The following is a 20,560-nucleotide window of genomic DNA, read 5'->3' as shown; positions in this document are numbered from 1 at the left end:
AATGAACTTTAAATGAGGGCTGTGTAACCAACATTAATTACAAAAACCAAAACAACAATGGGATAAAAAAAAATCTTTCAAAAAATCCTTCAAAGGCTTCCTAGGGTTCTCATTTTAACATTCAGAATACTTACTAGGACCCTCAGTGCTCAATCCGCACAGTCTGGGCCTTGCCTATCTCACAGTCCCACCCCCATCTCTTCCCCCACTCCCCTTCTGCTTCAGCTACGCTAATATTCCTGTGCATGTCTCCCTGACTCAGGCCTTTCTACCTGCTTTTTGCTCTTTAGTCCACCACCCGCACCACGGTGCCCACACCATTTCTTACTAAATTTTGTTCATCTTTTAGATCTCAGCTTAAACCTTGTTTTCTTAAAGTTTTCTTTAGGCACCCAGACTCAAGGTGTGGCTCCCCTTTAATTTACATTAGTGACCTAGACTTCTTTATGGTACATTTCACAAATGTATTTATATAATTATGTAATTGACTGTGTAGTATTTCTCTTCTGCATTTAAAGAAAGCCACTAGGATCATGTCTCTTATTTAATACTACACTTAGCATGGTGTCTTGTGTGACACTCATTAACTTTTTATTGAATTAATTAAGCATCGTGAATAATGCCTTATGACTAAGCTTTCAGTGAATCCTTTTTTCTGTTATCACACATATAGAACAAAACATACTGTATCCTCGGTTCCCCTGAAAGCACAGCCTAAGTCAGAGACTTCCTTGAAGGTTAATTGATCTTAAGGAGCAGGAGTAAAGAACAGTGAGAGAGTGATTGCTATGGACTGAATTGTGTCCCTTTGAAATTCATATTTTAAAGCCCTAACTTCCATTGTGACTGTATTTGGAGATAGTGTCTCAGGAGGTAATCAAGGTTAAATGAGGTCATAAGAGTAGGGCCCAAATCTGATCAATTGTGTCCTTGTAAGGAGGGAAGGAGCTCTCTCATCTCTCTCTGCCATGTAAGGACACAGGGAGAAGGTGGCCATCTGCAAGCCAGAAGAGGGTCTTCAGCAGAACTCAACCATGCTGGCACCCTGGTCTGGGACTTGCAGCCTCCAGATCTGTGAGAAAATAAATTTATATTGTTTAAACCACCCAGTCTATGGCATTTTATTATGGCAGCCTGAGTAGACTAAGACAGTGATATAGGGAAGGAGATAAAGCCAGTACGAAACTGTGTTACCTAGTTGGTCGAAAGTATAGGTGACTGATGCTTGATTTGATAGGATCTCTAAGAAGGCTTATGAAATGCAACTCACAAATGTTTGCCCTGGGGATGAAAAGGGGATGCATATATCCAGCAACCTCTATCACCCATTGTTAAGGATGGCAGCAGTATAAGAGCAGGAAGAAAGATACATGATGCAGCCTGAAGAAAGGCTTCAAGGGGTTGCACCTGAAAGTGAACAGTTGAAGTCTCTGAAGAACTGATCACCGCAGCAGAGGCTAGAAGAAGAGGTATGGCTGATAGGATTCAAAGTGGTACACAATTATCTGATACATAGACCACCACAAAAGTATCCTGTATTCAATATCCACAGGTAATTAAATTTGTTTGCATAATTTTTAAGCAATTCATGTTTTTAGTGTTTCTACAATGCTTATGCTACATGGAAAAAGAAAGGAGGCAGTTTTTACAAACTGAAGTGGAAAAAATTATGGCTGCAAATAAGTGCTAACTCTGACATTATTATAGTGATTCTTACAAATAAAATCTCGAAACATAATTTTTCAAGGTGCCAAAAGAAATGATAATGACTATTTAAGCATTGTTTATCTCAGAATCTAGACAAGATGGGTACATTAAGTTAATGACCAAAAAGCAAGTTTAACATGTTTCTTTATCACAGAAGCAGTAAGCTTTGAATTACAGTGAAAATGGCATTGAGGAATAACCTGTTTTAAAAGCTACCAGGGACAGATACTGCTAAAGATGATCACTTTTTGAACATTAGTTGATGACATAAGTTGAAAATGATCCAAATAACTTGAGCATATAATTCTAATCAAGCAGGGTATGATATGTTTCAGAGAAATACTGGAATAGTTTCCCCATGATTGCAAACTTTTGAATTTTGTAAAGAGAGAAAAAAAAAGACAAAACTAGATACAGGAGGGGCTTCAAGATAATTTTTACACATTGAAATAAGAAAGTAAATTTAGAGCTGCCACAAGGGGAACCAATTATTTTTTCAAATACATTTTATTATTATCAAAATAATCCATAAACATTCTGAAAAATGCAAATTGTAAAGAAAGATTTTGATTAAAGCACCAGCTCACTGAAAGTGCTTTTAACCTAGATTTGTGTTTATTTTTGGTGGTACCTAAATATCTCTAAATAATATGCTTATATTACTATTTCTTGGTTTACCAATATTAAATGTGACTGATTTACTTTTGTTCTTATGAATATGGATTTAGCTCACTTTCTACTCCCACCTCCAACCTTCTTCTTGCTCTATCTCTCCTTCCAAAATAATTATATCATATCCTAAGTTTCATCATTCCCGTAACCTTTGTACATAAATAAACAAATAACCAGAAGTAACGTATATAAACCTCTATTTCTTGTTCCACGAATTGTAGGTAATTCTCTTTACTTTCTACTTTGTGTTGACCTAAAACAAATAGACTGCCAGTTATTTCTCTAGCAAAAATGGGTTTATTCAGGATCAGTAAAGAATTGCAATTTGGGATCTGCAACCATGGCAAGCCACGTGCAAGCCCCCTGCAAAAATGAGAGAACTCTTTTATAGAGGGGAAAAGGAAATTGGGAGGGCCGTAGTAACCAAATAGTCCATCGTTTTCTATTGGCTGAGTTGTGACAATCTCATTGGATGAGTTCTTGCCAGGAAAGGAGAAGAAGTCTTTCTTCTCCCTATTGGGCTCTGCTATTGTCATAGGGCATGAGAGTTTTCTGTTTATCAATTTTTTACATTTTCCCCTTTTGATCAAGATCTTTCTCTGAAAGCACTGCTGGTCAAGAGTCAGGTTTTCTGATTTCAGCGGCTTTTTGGAAGCCTTTTGGTCCTCCTTTCAAGGAAGGACCTTACCTGAGTATAGTGTCCCACGTTGGAAGGAAAGTGCACGAATTTGAAACCTACTGAGGTCACATTTGAGTAACAAGGAGATGTAGGAGGAAGAACTCTCAGACACTTTTTATCTAAAGTCCATGTTATCAAGATCACAGACACTGGAGATCATCTGAAGCATATGTCATCATCAAAGGTTTGGTGACAGATATCCAATAGGCCTGGTTTAGATATCTTGGAAAAGATGTCTCATCAGATGCCATCTGCTTCAATTCTGAGAAATCTTTACTTTGAGGTCAACAGATAATGTGCAAGTCCAATTAGGATTTGGTGCTTTCTTTAGGTGTGTCACGTGAACTCGAGTCTATTCCCTGGAGTTTAGTGGCACAAGAGTCAGTTAGCAACACATGATAGGTGTTCAACCTTTCCAGCAAGGTTGAAGAGAGTCCTTCTGGATGTGTCTTTTCCAATAGACAAAATCTTCAGATTGCAAGGTGTGATGCTCAAGGTCTTTGTCTCTTGAGAGTGCACTATGAAAAGATTGCTCTACTAAAATATTTTTTATTTTTAATAGAAGTAATTAGGCCTTTGCAGTATTGGAATATCTCTCCTTTTATCAGCTGTAGGTCAAAAGAGTTAGGAGCCACATGCATTGGGCATCCAGTGACTATCTCAAAGAGTGAGAGTTTATGAATTCCAAAAGAGGTGGATCTGAGATTTAAAAAGACCAACAGCAATGCTTTTGGCCAAGGTATTTGGAGGGATTCTACAAATTTTGCCAGTTGAGTCTTAATAATGCCATTCATGCATTCAACTAAACCAGAGGATTGAGGGTGGTAAGCACAGTGAAAGTGTTGTAAAACCAGCCAAACAGCACAGACTTGTTGAAGTACCTGACTAGTGAAATGGGATGGCTATGAAGTTCAAGAGTTCTCTTACTGGGGATAATCTTTTCCAAAAGAACTTTAGTCACGGAGAGGCAGTAGCTCATCTGCAAGGGAAAGCTTCAGCCCAGTGTGAAAGCATGCAGACTATGACTAAAACATACTTATATTCATGAGACAGAGGAAATTGTGTGACGCCATTTGCCAGACCTCGAATGGTCCATTAGGCAGTTTAAAATGTCCAGGAGCAGTAAAAGCAGGCTTCCCTGGGTTGTATTTCAGACAAGCAGGACAAGTAAAGTAGGCACTTTTTGTGGCTTTGTTAGTGTTTCCCTACCAATACTGATTCATGAAGGCTCTCATTTTGTCAGTAGACCAAAGATTTAATGCATGTACAGTAGAGAGGAGTGGGAATTTTAGGGTCTTCAGTAGGGCTAGGTTGTTATTTGATCCAAACCAGAACTTTCTCTTTTTATCAAACCAACAATTCTTGAATTTCTAATCTTGTTTTTCCTTTTCTGAGGTCAATTGTTGGGCTTCTCTAGCCAGTTTTTCTAAGTTATCATTTGGAGAGATATCCCTTTGGACCATGAAAAGGGTTGGCTGCTGTTGGTTCCTTAAGGACAGCATTCCTTGTGAAAATGTAAGCAAGGTAATTTTCCTTAGCTTTCAGAGAGTCAAGTTTAGAATGACCCAGAATACTGATAATAGCTAAAGTGGCAGATAAAAGTAATGCATCCAATAATTCCTGAACATAGGGGCCATTTTAAACTTTATTTCCACTGGAAGTAAGGAAGCCATATTGTTCCATAATATTAAAAAATCATGAGCTACTCTGAAAGCATATCTACTATGAGTATAAATATTGGCAGTTTTGCCCTTGGTTAAAGTACAAGCCTATGTAAGAGTGTATAATTCAGCCTTTTGGACCAAAGTAGCCAGAGGAAAAGATACTCCCTCAACACTATCAAAGGCAGTTGCAGTAGCATAGCCAGCACAATATTTGCCATTTTTACCTTTAAAATAAGAACCATCAGTGAACCATGAGAAGTCAGCATTACCAAAATGAATTTCCTGCAGATCATCACGAGGAGTCAGGAGGTGATTCATCAGCATTAAGCAGTTGTGAAAGACTTCATCAATGACAGAGGAGAAAAGAGTAGCAGGGTTAAGGTTATTAGAACATAAAAGAGGAGGAGTTAACAGAAGGACTTCATAGGAGGTGAGGTAGCCAACTGTGAAATGTTGAGTGGATTGAGAAGTCAAGAGGGCTTCTACTGCATGAGGTACAAAAATTGTTAAAGGGGCTCCCACAACATTTTTCTCAGTGGCCTTAACCAAAAGAGTGGTGTTAGTAATGGCTCTAAGGCAAGGGGGGTTGTCCTCTTGCCACAGGATCCAGTTACTAGCTAAAGTACCCAAGGGGTCAGTGGTGGTCCCATTGACCTGTTTTTAGATGAGTACCCTAAAGTCATTCCCTTCCCTTTCACATACACAAAGGAAAAGGGAATCAGAGAATAGGGATGCCCGAGGGCAGGTGGGTTTATCAAACTCTCCTTTAAGTACTAGAATATTGTATCATCTTATTCTTCCCATAAAATTGGGTCAGGGTTGTTATTTATCAAAAAATACAGAGGTTTGGCCATAAGAGAGAAATTGGAATCCAATTTCAGCAGTAACCAGCTAGCCGGAGAAAACGTTGCAGTTGGTGCTTAGTTTTGGGTTTTGGGAAACTTAGGACACCATGAAGCCTATCTAAATTTAGGTGTAACCCTTGTTCTGATATCAGATGCCCCAAATATCAAACTTGGGCTTGGGAAAACTGCAATTTTCCTTGGCAACCTAATGTCCCTTTAAGGCTAAAAGCTTTAGCAGATGGATGCTGTTTTCCTGTGAGGAGGCTTGAGACAGAGAGCAAAGAAGCAAGTTATCCATATATTACAACAAAGCAGAACACCCAGGGAACTTTATGTCAACCAGATCAGCCTTCAGAATTTGTGAGAAATAAAAAGAACTCTCAGTAAAACCCTGAGGCATTACTGTCCAGGTGAATTGTTTTTCTTCCCAAGGCAAAAAGGTATTGGCTAGCTTCAACTGGAATACCAAAGAATGTACCACGTAAATCAATTAGAGTAAAGAATTTATTTCCAATGGGGATGGATGTTAACATCATATGAGGGTTAGAAATGACAGGATGTCAGGGGATAACAATATTGTTTATTGCTTGGAGGTCCTAGACAGACCTCCACCCTTTTTACCAAAGGGAGTTATTGTTGTAATTTTGTGTAAAACTTGTCTTTCCCTTTGCCTCAACTCTTTTTTCTTTTGTGAATAAATAAAGCTTGGTTCTTACTTAAGGAATAAACTCTCAACCCCCACCCCCCAAAATAGGAGTATCATAGGACCTAATATAATAATAATAATGCAGCCTTGAGCCTTGTAAGCTTTTATTATGGGCTTTATAACTTGAACGACTTCTTTACTTATAGGCTATTGATTAATTCCAGGAAGAAGTTTTGAAGGGTGTGTTTGAATCTTGATGAAAGTTGTGCTATGAATTTTGCCAATATTAGCTGGAGGTTTTCTCCATGAGGAGGGTGGTAGCAGATTCAACAGAGAAAAATGATCAGTGTTTCCTGAATTCAACTCTAGTACCATCAGAGACAAAGAAAATAAAAGATGTCAAAGGGTCATTTAATTCACCTGGTTGGCTGCTTTAATGACTACTGTGAAGTTCTAGAATTATTTACTCCTTTTGGGAGAAGAAATTCTGGCATGATACTTCTCTAAGAAGTCTCAGCCTAACAAATGCTTAGAGGTAGAAGAACTAAGGAGAAAAGAGTGTGTATCTCTCAAAGAGCCTAAACAAAAGGGAATAGGTTTAGAGACAGGAACCTCTTGAGGTTCATTAGAGATCCCCACTATTTGGACTGTTTTAGTACACCGAGGCAGGGGCCGCTTTGTTGTAGTGGGGCTGAGCACCAAGGGTGTGGCTCTGTTGTCAGTTAGGACTGGAAGAATTTCATCCCCAATCTGGAGAAGTGTTTCTCTAAGCCAGTTAAGAAGAAGATTGTGAAGAGCCTCTGTAGTTCTTTGGAGCCATGTCATTGAGAATTAGAGGACATTGAAAAGCCATGTCATTGAGAATTGAGAGGACATTGGTTAGAGGGCTGAAGGTACATTTGTAACAATCTCCTTTCTGATGTTCTGGCTCTTTGTAATAATAGCAGAAACTAGGAGGGTTTTGGTTTCATTTAGGGGGCTGAATTTGCTGGAGTTGAACATTAAGAATTTTAGTGGTCTTCCTTTTAGGTGACTCCTCTAGAGTGTGAGAGAGCTGGTTTGCCAGATTAACTAAATCTAGAGTGAACACAATTTCCCATTCCATCCTATTTAGTGGGCTGATCCAGGTTCAACCCACTAAAAAACATAGAGTTAAAACAACTCTTGGTTTAACATAGAGTTAAAACAACTCCTTGGTGAAACAACATCTGAAGGAAGACCAGAATTTTCTTTAAAAATAATCTGAAGTTGATTGTAATAGTAATGAACAGATTCATCAGAATTTTGTGTATAAGTCTGAATTTTGTTCCAATCAATAGGCTTTGGAAAAGCCCTAGGAATTGCCCTATGAAGACACCTAGCAATTTCCTGAGCCTGGTCATATAATAAGTTAGTGGGTGGGTCTCTGGTTGTAATTCTAGAGATCTTTTAAGATTTTCCCAATTAACATTTTTCATCCAATGCTGAACCTGGCCTTCGCTGACAAGTATATAAACTAGCTGATATGTCAGAGAAACCCAGTTGATAAATTTGACTGACTATATTAAATCCCTCAGCAAATCTGTGAGAATCTTCATTTACTCTGGGAAAATCTTTGACTATGGCTGGCAGTTCACCTTTAATCCAGGGAGTATAAGAAATTAAGGGTGTAGCCTCTGGATCCTCAAAAGGCTTAATTTTAAGGGACAAGTTCAGAGGAAAAGGGAGTGGAGAGTTTCAGAGAAAAAGGGAACTTCAGCGAGAGAATTAGTATGGGGGAACTGAGGGTGTAGAGGAGCTGTATATGGCACAGAAGCAAAGGAGGAAGATAGCACCAGAGGCAAGTCCTGAGATAAAGAAGCCAAAGAAGAAGAGCATGAGGCTTAGGAAGCCATTTTATCTTTCTTTCTTTGTCTGCCTCAGTAAAACTTAAAGTCCTATTTTGCAGAGAGGCAGTTTTAGGCTCTTGATAACATTTGGAAGCCTCAAATTACCAATTGAAATATGCAGTCCATTCAGTTTTGGAAATTTTAGAGCTATGGTTGTCCAATTCAGCTTTAAGAAAAGTTAAGTTTGGGGATATCAAAAGTTCCTCATAATGGCCATTGATACTGTAAATTGCGTTTGATTGGGTCAATCCATTTAGTTAGAAATGTGCCTGAGGAAGAATCGTGGTTTTCAAACAAAAATTGGCCAGGGTCCCTGTAAGAGGGGTACCCTCAAAATATTTAGATAACTGGGATCCCATTTCTTGGAGGGTTTTCTCTAGAGTAAGAGAAAATTTTCAAGCAGCTCCAATAGCTGAAATAGCTTAAACAGCCCAAATAACCTGCAGGCCTAATACCAGCCAGTTCTAAGGGAACAGTCTGGTCCCAGAGGAGCCAGGCCAAAAGCTGCTCAGCACAGTTCCAATAGAACAGCCCCTATTCGAAATGGAATTGGGCCAAAGGCTGAACCAGCACAGTTCCAATGAAACATCCCCTGTTCCTGAAGAAATGGGCCAAAGGCTAGCCAGTTCCAGGAGGAACAGCTCCTGTTCCAAAAGGAATGGGCCGAAGGCTAGCCAGTTCCAGCTGGAACAGTCTGATTTCAAAATCATACCAAAGTGCCAAATGAATACTCGCATACAGAACAAGGCCTTAACCAGAAAGGAAGAAACCTTAAAATAGATCCTGAATAAAACCTGGAGAGCTTCAAAATGCAAAGTGGATGGAAGCTCAGACCCAGGAGAAAGACTAACCCTCAAAATCCAGGGTTGATGAGAAAAGCAGTGAGCAAAAAGGGCTCAGTGTTGGTACCACACCTGTTTGCTCACCAGCCTCAGAGTTGTTGGGGGTTTTCTGGGGATCCTTATAAGGGCCATCAAATTGTTGACCTAAAACAAATAGACTGCCAGTTATTTCTCTAGCAAAACAAAACAAAACAAGGGGGGTTGTTATTCAGGATCTGCAAAGAATTTCAATTTGGGATCAGCAAGCATAACAACGTGCAAGCCCCCTGCAAAAATGGAGAGAAGAACTCTTCTAGAGGGGGAAAGGGAGTTGGGAGGGCCATAGTAACCAAACAGTCCATGGCTTTTCATTGGCTGAATTGTGACAGCCTCTCACTGGATGAGCTTTTGCCAGGAAAGAAGAGGAAGACTTTCTTCTTCCTACTGGGCTCTGCTATTGTCTTGGGGCATGTGGCTCCCCCATCTGGTCTCCCAACTCTATTTACATGAGGTTTCCATTTATTAATTTTTTTTTAATATAAATTTATTTATCTGTTTATTTATTTTTGGCTGTGTTGGGTCTTCGTTTCTGTGTGAGGGCTTTCTCTAGTTGCGGCGAGCAGGGGCCACTCTTCATCGCGGTGCACGGGCCTCTCACTATCGCGGCCTCTCTTGTGCTCTCTGGAGCACAGGCTCCAGACGCGCAGGCTCAGTAGTTGTGGCTCACGGGCCCAGTTGCTCCACGGCATGTGAGATCTTCCCAGACCAGGGCTCGAACCTGTGTCCCCTGCATTGGCAGGCAGATTCTCAACCACTGCGCCACCAGGGAAGCCCTCCCATATATTAATTTTTTACACTTTAAGAAGAGATAAATAATTCTACCTCTCCTTCCAATTCTCTGTTCTTCCTTCTATCTCCCTCCCCCTGATTCTATTGTAGTGGTTGTTAACATATCTTTTATTCTCTAACCATAGTTAAGTGTTAAACAATTTGCCTAAAGATTGATTCTAAAAAACTTTTTTAAAACCACATTTTAAAAACCTTTACATAGTTATAGCTATTTAAATATTTCTCACTCTAGAGTCAAGTAGTGTGCATAGGTTACATTTTCTTCTCTCTGGCTCTAGTATCATGACTCCTATGGCATTCAGAAAACAACGTTCTTCCAGAATGGTAGCATAAGGAACCCTAAGGACCCTCTCGTTGGTGAAACAACTTTACTGGTGAAAATCATTTTAGAAAGCAATAATAGAAAGTCTCTGGAAGTTGTTTTAAGAGCAGATAGCACTTATATGTGGAATCTAAAAAAAATGGTACAATGAACATATTTACAAAACAGAAACAGACTCACAGACTTCAAAAACATACTTATGTGGACTTCCCTGGTGGTGCAGTGGTTAAGACTCTGTGCTCCCAGTGTGGGGGGCCTGGGTTTGATCCCTGGTCCAGGAACTAGATCCCACACGCATGCCGCAACTAGGAGTTCGCATGCAGCAACTAAGGAGCTGGTGAGCCACAACAAAGGAGCCCATGTGCCACAACTAAGAAGTCAGCAAGCCACAACTAAGGAGTCCGCGAGCTGCAACTAAGGAGCCCACCTGCCACAACTAAGACCCAATGCAACAAATTAATTAATTAATTAACTAAAAAAAAAAAATCTCCCTGCCCTACCTCACACCTGAAGTTCCTTTAATAGGAAACTACATTTTAAAAAAAAAAGAAAGAAAAGAAAGAAAACAAACTTATGGTTACCAAAGGGAAAGGTGGGGGGGAGGGATATATTAGGAGTTTGGAATTAACATATACACACTACTGTATATAAAATAATCAACAAGGACCTATTGTATAGCACAGGGAACTCTACTCAATCCAGTATTCTGTAATAACCTATATGGGAAAAGAATCTGAAAAAGAACAGATATATGTATATGTATAACTAAATCACTTTGCTGTACACCTGAAACTAACACAACATTGTAAATCAACTATACTCCTGTATAAAATAAAAATTAAACTAAATTTTTTTAAAAATGGAAGTTTTGGTGAAAAGCAATTAAGAGGAGGTAGGTAGCTTTATGAGAGACACAGGCTAAACAATAGGCCAGCTACTATACCAGAGAGAACCAGGAAAAGAGACAGCTAAGGATAGTCCTCTTGGGGCTAGAAGAACCTCAAACAATGACCTCAACTGCAAAGGAGCTAGAGTTTAATTGCATCATACCACCAGAGCATTTTATGCCCCAGGTTTCTGTCAAAAACAATAGCGCAATCAGCGAAAAATTAATGGAGCCTAATAACTGAATGTGTGTGTTAAGCTGTACAGCAACCACTAAGAAAATAACTAAAAATATGTATAGTGAAGAATAAAAACCCAACAGTGTTCTTAACATCATGATAAAATGAATTTTCTTTTTCAACATTTCATGAGCTGCTCAAAATCATTATATATTTCAGTTTTCTTCCTCTTTGGAACATGTCTTTCTTGTAAAGCCTTTTATTTTTCCTGGAATTGCTGACTGCCTTCTTTTTCTCTGGGCTTCTGTGCTTGAATGTCCTCAAGCTTCCCCAAGAATTCAATAATTCTATCCTGTTAACTCTTTATTAAAAGTTTAAGTGTCAAGTACAGCAGATGTTGCACAGCAGATCTCCAGAACTTTTTCATAGTGCATAACTAAAACTCTATACCCATTGAACAGCAACTCCCCATTTCTCTATTCCCATCCCTGGAAACCACAATTCTACTTTCTGTTTCTATAAGTTTTACTATTTTAGATACCTCATATAAGTGGAATCATGCAGTATTTGTCCTTCTATTTCACTTTGCACAATATCCTTAATGTTTGTCCATGTTGTAGCATATGACAGAATTTCCTTCTTTTTTTTAAATGGCTGAATAATATTCCATTGTATGTATATATTATACTTTTTAAAATTCACTCATCTGTTGATGGACATTTAGATTGTTTCCACTTCTTGGCTCATTGTGAACAATACTGCAATGAACGTGGGAATGCAATATCTCTTCAAGATCCGGTTCTCTTTGGATCCAGAAATGGGATTGCTGGATCATGTAGTAGCTCTATTTTTATTTTTTGGAGGAACCTATAGAGTGTTTTCCATAGTGGTTGCACCATTTTACATTTCTAACAACCGTGCACAAGGGTTCCAGTTTCTCCACATTCTCACCAACACTTCTTATTTTCTGTTGTTTTGATTTGTTTCACTTATAATGGTCATCCTAACAGGTGTGAGATGATACTTCATTGTAGTTTCAATTTGCATTTCCCTGATGATTAGTGATGTCAAAAATCTTTTCATATACTTGTTGACCATGTGTAGATGTTCTTTGGAGAAATGTCTATTTAGGTCCTTTGTCCATTTTTATTTTTATTTATTTATATTTTTTATTTTTCTTTGTCCATTTTTTTTTGACTATTACAGAAGTTTATTTAACAAAAAAGTTCAGTAAGAAAATGTACACGACCCAATTTTCATTGTAGTAAAATGTGGAGAGGGGACATGTGGAAGCAGTTGATTTCTCTGAAGACAGCCATTGTTCATACTCGTTCCAAAGCTTCTAACATGATGATACTATTTCCTCGTATTACCACCATTCCAATATTGTTCTGTTGCCCACTAGTTGCCATCTCCACACATTCATCTATCACAAGATTCATAAAGGGATCAAATCCCCTCAATATTCCTTGGACATGTCTGCCACCATTTAATTTCAATGATAGCTTCTTGTCCATAAATTTCTTCAACTCGGGAGGGTGAGCTTTGCTCATGATGTCTACTCGAGGAGCTCAAAGATGCCTCCAAATGGAATTCGAGTCGTCCCTCTCTTTGTCCATTTTTAAATTGAGTGATTTGTTTTATTGCTATTGAGTTGTAGCAACTCCTTATATATTTTGGATATTAATGTCTTATCAGATATAGTTTACATGTATTTCCTCCCATTCCACAGGTTGCCTTTTCACTCTGCTTATTTTTTCCTTGGCTATGTAGAAGCTTTTTAGTTTAATGTAGTCCCACTGTCTATTTTTGCATTTATTACCTGTGTTTTGATGTCATATCCAAGAAATCATTGCTAAGACCAATGTAATAAAGCTTTCTCCCTGTTTTCTTCTAGAAATTTTATAGATTTAGGTCTAATGTTTAAGTCTTTTATTTATTTTGAATTGATTTCTGTGTATGGTGTCAGATAAGGGTTCAATTTTATTCTTTTGCTTGTGGATATCCAATTTTCCCAGCATCATTTGTTGAAGAGACTTCAACGTTTCCCCATTGTGTAGTTTTGCCATTCTTGTTGAAGGTCTTTTGACTGCATCGGTGAGGGTTTATTTCTGGGCTCTCTATTCTGTTCTATTGGTCTATATATCTGTCTTTGTTCTAGTACCATACTGTTTTTTATTACTCTAGCTTTGTAATATGTTTTAAAATTAGGAAGTGTGAGGCTTCCAACTTTATTCTTTTTTTCTCAAGATTATTTTGACTATTCAGGATCCTTCATGGTTCCATATGAATTTTAGGATTATTTTTTCTATTTCTATAAAAAATGTCATTGGGATTTTGGTAGCGATTGCACTGAATTTGTAGATCACTTCAGGTAATATGGGTATTTTTAACAATATTAAGTCTTCCAATTCATGAACACATTTATATCTTTCCATTTATTTGTGTCCTCTCATTTCTTTCAGCAATGTTTTATAGTTTTAAGTGTACAAGTCTTTCACATCTTTGGTTAAGTTTATTTCTAAGTATTTTATTCTTACTGATGCTATTGTAAATTGGGTTGTTTCCTTAATTTCCTTTTTAGATTGCACATTGCTAGTTTATAGAAACTCAACTGAGTTTTTTTTTTTTAAACAAATTAACTAATGTGTCTTTTTTTTTAAAGTGAGTTTATTTATTTATTTTTAATTAATTAATTTATTTTATTTATGGCTCTGTTGGGTCTTCGTTTCTCTGCAAGGGCTTTCTCTAGTTGTGGCAAGCGGGGGCCACTCTTCATCGCGGTGTGCGGGCCTCTCACTATCGCGGCCTCTCTTGTTGCAGAGCACAGGCTCCAGATGCGCACGCTCAGTAATTGTGGCTCATGGGCCCAGTTGTTTCGTGGCATGTGGGATCTTCCCAGACCAGGGCTCGAACCCATGTCCCCTGCATTGGCAGGCAGATTGTCAACCACTGCGCCACCAGGGAAGCCCTCAACTGAGTTTTTTAATGTTGATTTTTATCCTGCAACTTTGTTGAATTCATTTATTACTTCTAACAATTTTTTTATGTATAGAATTTTTAGAGTTTTCTTTGTATTAGATTATGTCATCTGCAAGCAGAGATAATTTTACTTCTTCCTTTCCAATTTGGATGCTTTTTTTTCCTTACCTAATTGCTCTAGTAGGACTTCCAGTACTATTTTGAATTGAAATGGCAGGAGTGAGAATCCTTGTCTTGTTCTTTATCTTAGAGGAAAAGCTTCTGGTTTTCCCCCAGTGATTCTGATGTTAGCTGTGGGCTTGTTATATATGACTTTTACTATGTTGAGATAATTCCCTTCTATTCCTAGTGTGATGAGTGTTTTTATTGTGAAAGGGTGTTGAATTTGTCAAATGCTTTTTGTGCATCTATTGAGTTGATCATGTGATTGTATCCTTCGTTCCATTAATGTGGTGTATCACAATGATTGATATTTGTGATATTTGAACCATTCTTGTGTTCCACAGATAAATCCTACTTGGTTATGATGTATGATCCTTTTAATGTATTGTTGAATTTAGCTTGTTATTATTTTGTTGAGGATTTTTGCATCTATATTCATTAAGAATATTGTTTTTTAGTTTTCTTTTGATGTCTTTTTCTGGTTTTGGTATCAGGGTAATTCTGGCTTCATAAAATGAGTTTGGAAACGTTCCCTCCTCTTCAATTTTTTGGAAGAGTTTTAGAAGGATTGGCATCAGTTCTTTAAATGTGTGGTAGAATTTGCCAGTGAAACCATCTGGTCATGGGCTTTTCTTTGTTGGGAAGTTTTTGATTACTGATTCAAACTCCTTACTAGCTATAGGTTTGTTCAGAATTTCTATTGCTTCATGATTCATTCTTGATAAATTGCATGTTTCTAGGAATTTATCCATTTCTTCCAGGCTATCCAATTTGTTGGCTTGGAATTACTCATAGTAATCTCTTATAATCCTTTAATGTCTGTGACATTAGTTGTAATGTCTCCTCTTTCATTTATAATTTTGAGTCTTTATTTTTTTATTAGTCTAGCTAAAAGTTTGTCAATTTGTTGGTTTTTTGAAAAAACCAACTCAGTTTCATTGATCTCTACTATTGTTTTTCTAGTCTCTGTTTCACTTATTTATGCTCTGATGACTATTATTTCCTTCCTTCTGCTAGCTTTGGGCTTTGTTTTTCTTTTTCTAGTTCTTTGTGCTTTAAAGTTAAGTTGTTTATTTGAGAATTTTCATCTTTTTAATATAGGCAGTTATTGCTATAAACTTCCCTCTTAGTACTGCTTTTGCTGCATCCTGTAAGTTTTAGTATATTGTTTTTGTTTTCATTTGTCTTAAGATATTTTCTAATTTCTCTTTTGATATCTTCTTTGGTCCATTGGTTGTTCAAGGATATGTTGCTTAATTTCCATGCATTTGTGAATTTTTTAGTTTTCCTTCTGTTATTGATTTCTAGTTTCATTGCACTGTGGTTGGAAAGTATACTTAGTATGATTTCAGTCTTCTTACATTTGTTAAGACTAGTTTTGTGACCTAACATGTGATCTCTTGTGGAGAATGTTTTGTGTGTGTTTGAGAACACTGTGTATTCTGCTGCTAGTGGGTGAAATGTACTGTATATGCTATTAGGTTCATTTGGTCTATGGTGTTGTTCAAGTCCTCTGTTTCCTTATTCATCTTCTATCTGGATTCTATCCATTATTTAAAGTGAGGTATTGAAATATCCTAATATAATTGTGTTACTATCTATCTTTCCCTTCACTTCTGTCAATGTTTCCTTCATATATTTGGGTGCTCTGCTGTTAGGTGCGTATATCTTTTTAATTGTTATATCTTCCTGGTGAATTGACCCTTTTAGCCTTATATAATGTCCTTCCTTGTCTCTTTTGACAGTTTTTGACTTAAAGTCTATTTGTCTGATATGATTATGGCCTACCCTGACACCTGCTCTCTTTTGGTTACCATTTGCATATAATATTTTTTTCTATACTTTAACTTTCACTCTATGTGTGTTCCTAAATCAAAAGTCTCTTCTAGACAGCATATAGTTGGATCTTTTTTTTATCCATTTAGTCATTCTATGTCTTTTGATTGGGGAGTAAAATCCACTTACATTTAAGTATTTATTTATAGAGAAAAAACTTACTATTGCCATTTTGTTAGTTGTTTTCTGTCTGTTTTGTAACATTTTTGTCACCCGCCCCCTTTCCTCTCTTTTTTACTTCCTTTGTGTTTTGTTGTTTTTGTTTTTGTTTTTGTTTTTGGTAGTGATATGTTTTGATTCCTTTCTTATTTTCTTTTGTGGATGTTCTACACAAAAATGTACTTTCTTTTTGGTTACCATGGGGCTTACATAAAACATCTTATATTTACAACAATCTATTTTAAGCTGATAAAACTTAACTTCAATTGCATACAAATACTCTTCACTTTTACTCCCCCCTCCTTACACTTTTTATGTTATTGATGTCAAAAATTACATCCTTTTACATTGTATATCCATAAACATATTTTTATAGTAATAGTGTTGAAAAATACTTTTGTCCTTCAACTTCTATACCAGAATTAAAAGTGATTTATGTACCACCATTACAGTATTTTGTATTTGTCTATATACTTACCTTTATTAGCAAGCTTTATACTTTCATATGTTTTTGTGTTGCTGTTCAGCGTCCTTTTGTTTGAACTTGAAGGATTCCCTTTAGCATTTCTTGTAAGGCAGATAAAGTGGTGATGAACTCCTTCAGCTTTATTTTTAAAACCTGGGAAGGTTTTATTTCTCCTTCATTTTTAAAGTCCCCCTTTTTTTACCAGATATAGTATTCTTGGTTGGAAGTTTTCCCTTTTAGCACTTTGAATATGTCATACCACTGCCTTCTGGCCTGTAGAGTTCCTGCTGAAAAATCCACTGGTAGTATTATGGAACTTCTCTTGCACATGGTGATTCACTTTTCTCTTGCTGCTGTTGAAATTTTCTCTGTATTTGACTTTTAACAGTTTGATTATAATGTGTCGTAGTGTGGATTTCTTTGGATTCACAATGGTTGGAATTCATTGGGTTTCTTAAATATGGATGACATTTCCTTCCCCATTTTTGGGGCACTATCTCTTTAAATAATCTTTCTGTCCCTTATTCTCTTTCGTCTTCTTCCAGGGCTCCCATGATGCATATATTGTTTTGCTTATGATATCCCATGTGTTCCTCAGGCTTTCTTCACTCTTTTTCATTCTTTTTTTCATTTTGTTCTTCTGACTGAATAATTTCAAGTGACCCGTCCTCAAGTTCACTGATTCTTTCTTCTGCTTGATTGAGTCTGACATTGAACCCCTCTACTGAATTCTTTAGTTCAATTATTGTATTCTTTAGCTCCAAAATGTCTATTTTGTTCTTGTTTAATATTTTCTATCTTTTTGTTGATATTTTCATTTTGTTTATACATCATTTTCTTGATCCCATAGAGTATCATTATAATGGTTATTTTAATTCTGTTAGGTAATTTATATACCTCTATTTCTTTAAGATAAGTTTCTGATTTATTTTATTCCTTTGTATGGACCGTGTTGCCCTGTTTCTTCATGTGTCCCATAACTTTGTTTTAGGATTGGCATATTTGAAATAACAGCCACCTTTCATAGCCTTAGGGACTGGCTCTTTGTGCAGAAGACTCTTATTAATCAGCTTGACTAGAGATTCTGGGGGCCTCTGTAACCCTTTCTTGGAGGGAAGGGGATGCAAATTCTCTGAGCCTCTGTGCGCAATTTCTCAATTAGTGTTGCTGGTTTCTTTTTCCAGGGGCTCATAATCTTTTGCACCCTCTGAGAACAAGGGATAGCAGAGAACCTTGCTACTGCAAGTTCTATGGTTTTACAGTAGCAAGATTCTCCGCTATCCCTTGTTCTCAGAGGCCTCCAGATATCTACCATATGATGAGTCCCCATCAGCATCCCAGGTTAGGTAAGACAGATACCAGTCCCTTGGGCACTCTTCCAAAAAGCTTGAACATCAGAAATATGCTTCTTTCACTCCTTCCAGAGGGAAAAGCCTCAAGTTGTTCACCTGTCCCTAATTGCACTGAGCCATCCTATTCCCTGAAAGCCATTTTATCCACTCGTCTTTGTTCTCAGTGACACCTGGGCGTCCAAACTACAACAGTTCTGTCAGTGCTCTGAATTAGACAAGACAGATACCAATCCCTCAGTAGCCCTCTGAAGAGCTGGAATGTCAGATGCAGCCTCTATTTTCTCTTCACCCTCAGTGTAAAAAGTGTAAGCCAGGGTATTCTCTACCACTGCTGAGCTGTGCCAGCTTAGAGGAGGGGCTGATGCAGTTAAAGTGAAATTGCTCTTCTTACCCATTTGAATGTGGCTGTTCACAGCTTTGCACTCAGGTACTGTAACATCTTAACTGGATTCTGGAATTCTCATCACAGTATTTTGGTCCATATATTGTTGTTAAATTGAGGTTTCTATGGGGGAAGGAGCACTGGGACTTTCCATTCAGCCATCTTGTGATGTCACTTCTTCCCTGGTTCACTCTTGGGCTCTACCATACATTTGTCATTCTGAGAGTTTTTTCACTGCTTTCTTAGGTTGGAAACACTCTTTCCCTCATCCCATATCTTCCTTTTTTATTTATAAGTTTGCTTTCTAATTAAGGATGCATGCACAAAAAACTAAAATCTACAAAGAATAAATTTTTTTTCATTCTTTCTTATATTTGATTTGATGATTTGGCTCAATATAGACCTCTAGGTTCAAAATAATTTTGCCTCACAATGTCGATGGTATTGCTGAGAGAAAAGTCTGATGCCATTCTATGAAGAAGTATGTATGTAGGCATGTAGCAGTTGGGGGTGGATTTCTGGAGTCAAATGTTATATAGTCAAATTCTAAACTAATTCCCATGTTTTCAGCTCCACCTCTTACTCTATTTCTTTGTTGAGTATGAACTCTTCTCTTAGTCAGACCCTTTTCGGGATTCTACTCGGCAGGCCAGGTCCTTCCTTTACCGCAGTTGGAAGGATATATATATATCTCTCCTATATAAATTTATAAATTTTATATGTATATAAAATATGTATATATATTTATGTTTATATGTAAATATTTCTATTTTTTTAAGTTAGTCATTAGGAGCGGACTGCCTAGGTTTAAATTCTGGCTCTGATGTTTCTAGCTGTGTAACCTTGGCCACATCACTCGTGCCTTGATATTATCATGTGATTAATACTACCTATTTTAAGGATTAAATATAAAAGTACTATTATTGTTAGTATTACTCTTCTGTTCTGCTTTTCCAAACATCCTGCTTTCATATGCTTTTCATATTCCATTTGTTTACAGCTCTCTTTTGTTGATGTTTCCCCTCATGTTTCTTTTTATATTATTTCTTTGCTTAATGAATTCTAGGTAATGAGAAAATAAACATGTGTGTTCAGTCCTCTTTCTTAAGCTAGAAGCCAAATCTGATTTTTAATTTTAGAAAATATTCAGTGATTTAATGGTTTTAGTGTTATTTTTTAATAATTTAAGATATTTTTAAATGAAATTACTCTCTCTCTCTTCATATATTATCTTTACCATATTTGCCTAGTGATCTAATGACCTAGGGTCAAAATTAAACAGGAATTTTCTTTCTTTTGATAGATTCTTAGTGATAGTAGCAAAACTGTTTTAATGCTGGTCAGAATTTAATTCTCTTTAAAGCACTGGAAGCAAAATAAAGAGTAGCAGCGTGTTAGAGAAAAGCCTAGTGGTTTTTTTGTATTACATCAATTGAAAGTTAACAGTTTTATTATGTCTTATGAAAAACTGAAAAATGAACCAGAAAATAATGATGAGAACCATGATGATGATAGCAGCTACAATTTCAAAACTGCATAAATGTATACCAGGCACTTAATATATATCATGTTACTTATTCTTCATAATAGCTCTACAAGGTAAGCATTTCAGTCCACATTTTATTTATGAGGAAACCAAGATTTAGAGTGCTTAAATAATTTGCCCCTGGCCACACAGCTAGTAAAGGACAAAGCTTTCTGACACAAAGGCCTTTCTGACACATAATCCTGTGTTCTGGGATTATGTACAACTAATCTGGGACTTGAGAACCTATAGATTTGAATAAATTGCATTAATGAATGATTATTACTGCATCTCAAGGGACTGTTTCCCTTTTGCTGTGTTTCCTCCCTCTGATACCATGGTGGTCACTGTAGCTGCTCATAGTAGCTAATACTTCCATGTCTCATTCCCTTAAAATCCTCATCAACAACTTTCTCATTGGAATCCTCTGTTTTTTTAGAGGCCCAGCCCCAAGTAAGCCCAGGTGGGAAATACTCTAACATCTCTTAGTGAGAGCAGGAACATACCTGTCTGTATTGCCCAAGTCAAGGAGAGTTTCTTGTAATAATAGACACTCAGT

General features: G+C 37.1%; 2 protein-coding genes across 4 annotated transcripts in view; one reads left to right on the top strand and one right to left on the bottom strand.

The window, feature by feature from the left end:
* Positions 1–20,560, top strand: part of SLC4A10 (solute carrier family 4 member 10) — a 208,257-nt gene that overhangs the window by 145,959 nt on the left and 41,738 nt on the right. The window lies entirely within an intron of this gene.
* Positions 12,324–12,739, bottom strand: LOC137765345 (small nuclear ribonucleoprotein G). Its single transcript, XM_068545007.1, has one exon. It carries the CDS (start codon positions 12,688–12,690, stop codon positions 12,460–12,462), a length of 231 nt encoding a protein of 76 aa, XP_068401108.1. The 5' UTR covers positions 12,691–12,739; the 3' UTR covers positions 12,324–12,459.

This window comes from Eschrichtius robustus, chromosome 5 (assembly GCF_028021215.1).
Source record: "Eschrichtius robustus isolate mEscRob2 chromosome 5, mEscRob2.pri, whole genome shotgun sequence".
NCBI lineage: Eukaryota > Metazoa > Chordata > Mammalia > Artiodactyla > Eschrichtiidae > Eschrichtius > Eschrichtius robustus.
This window is presented reverse-complemented; position numbering and strand designations above follow the sequence as displayed.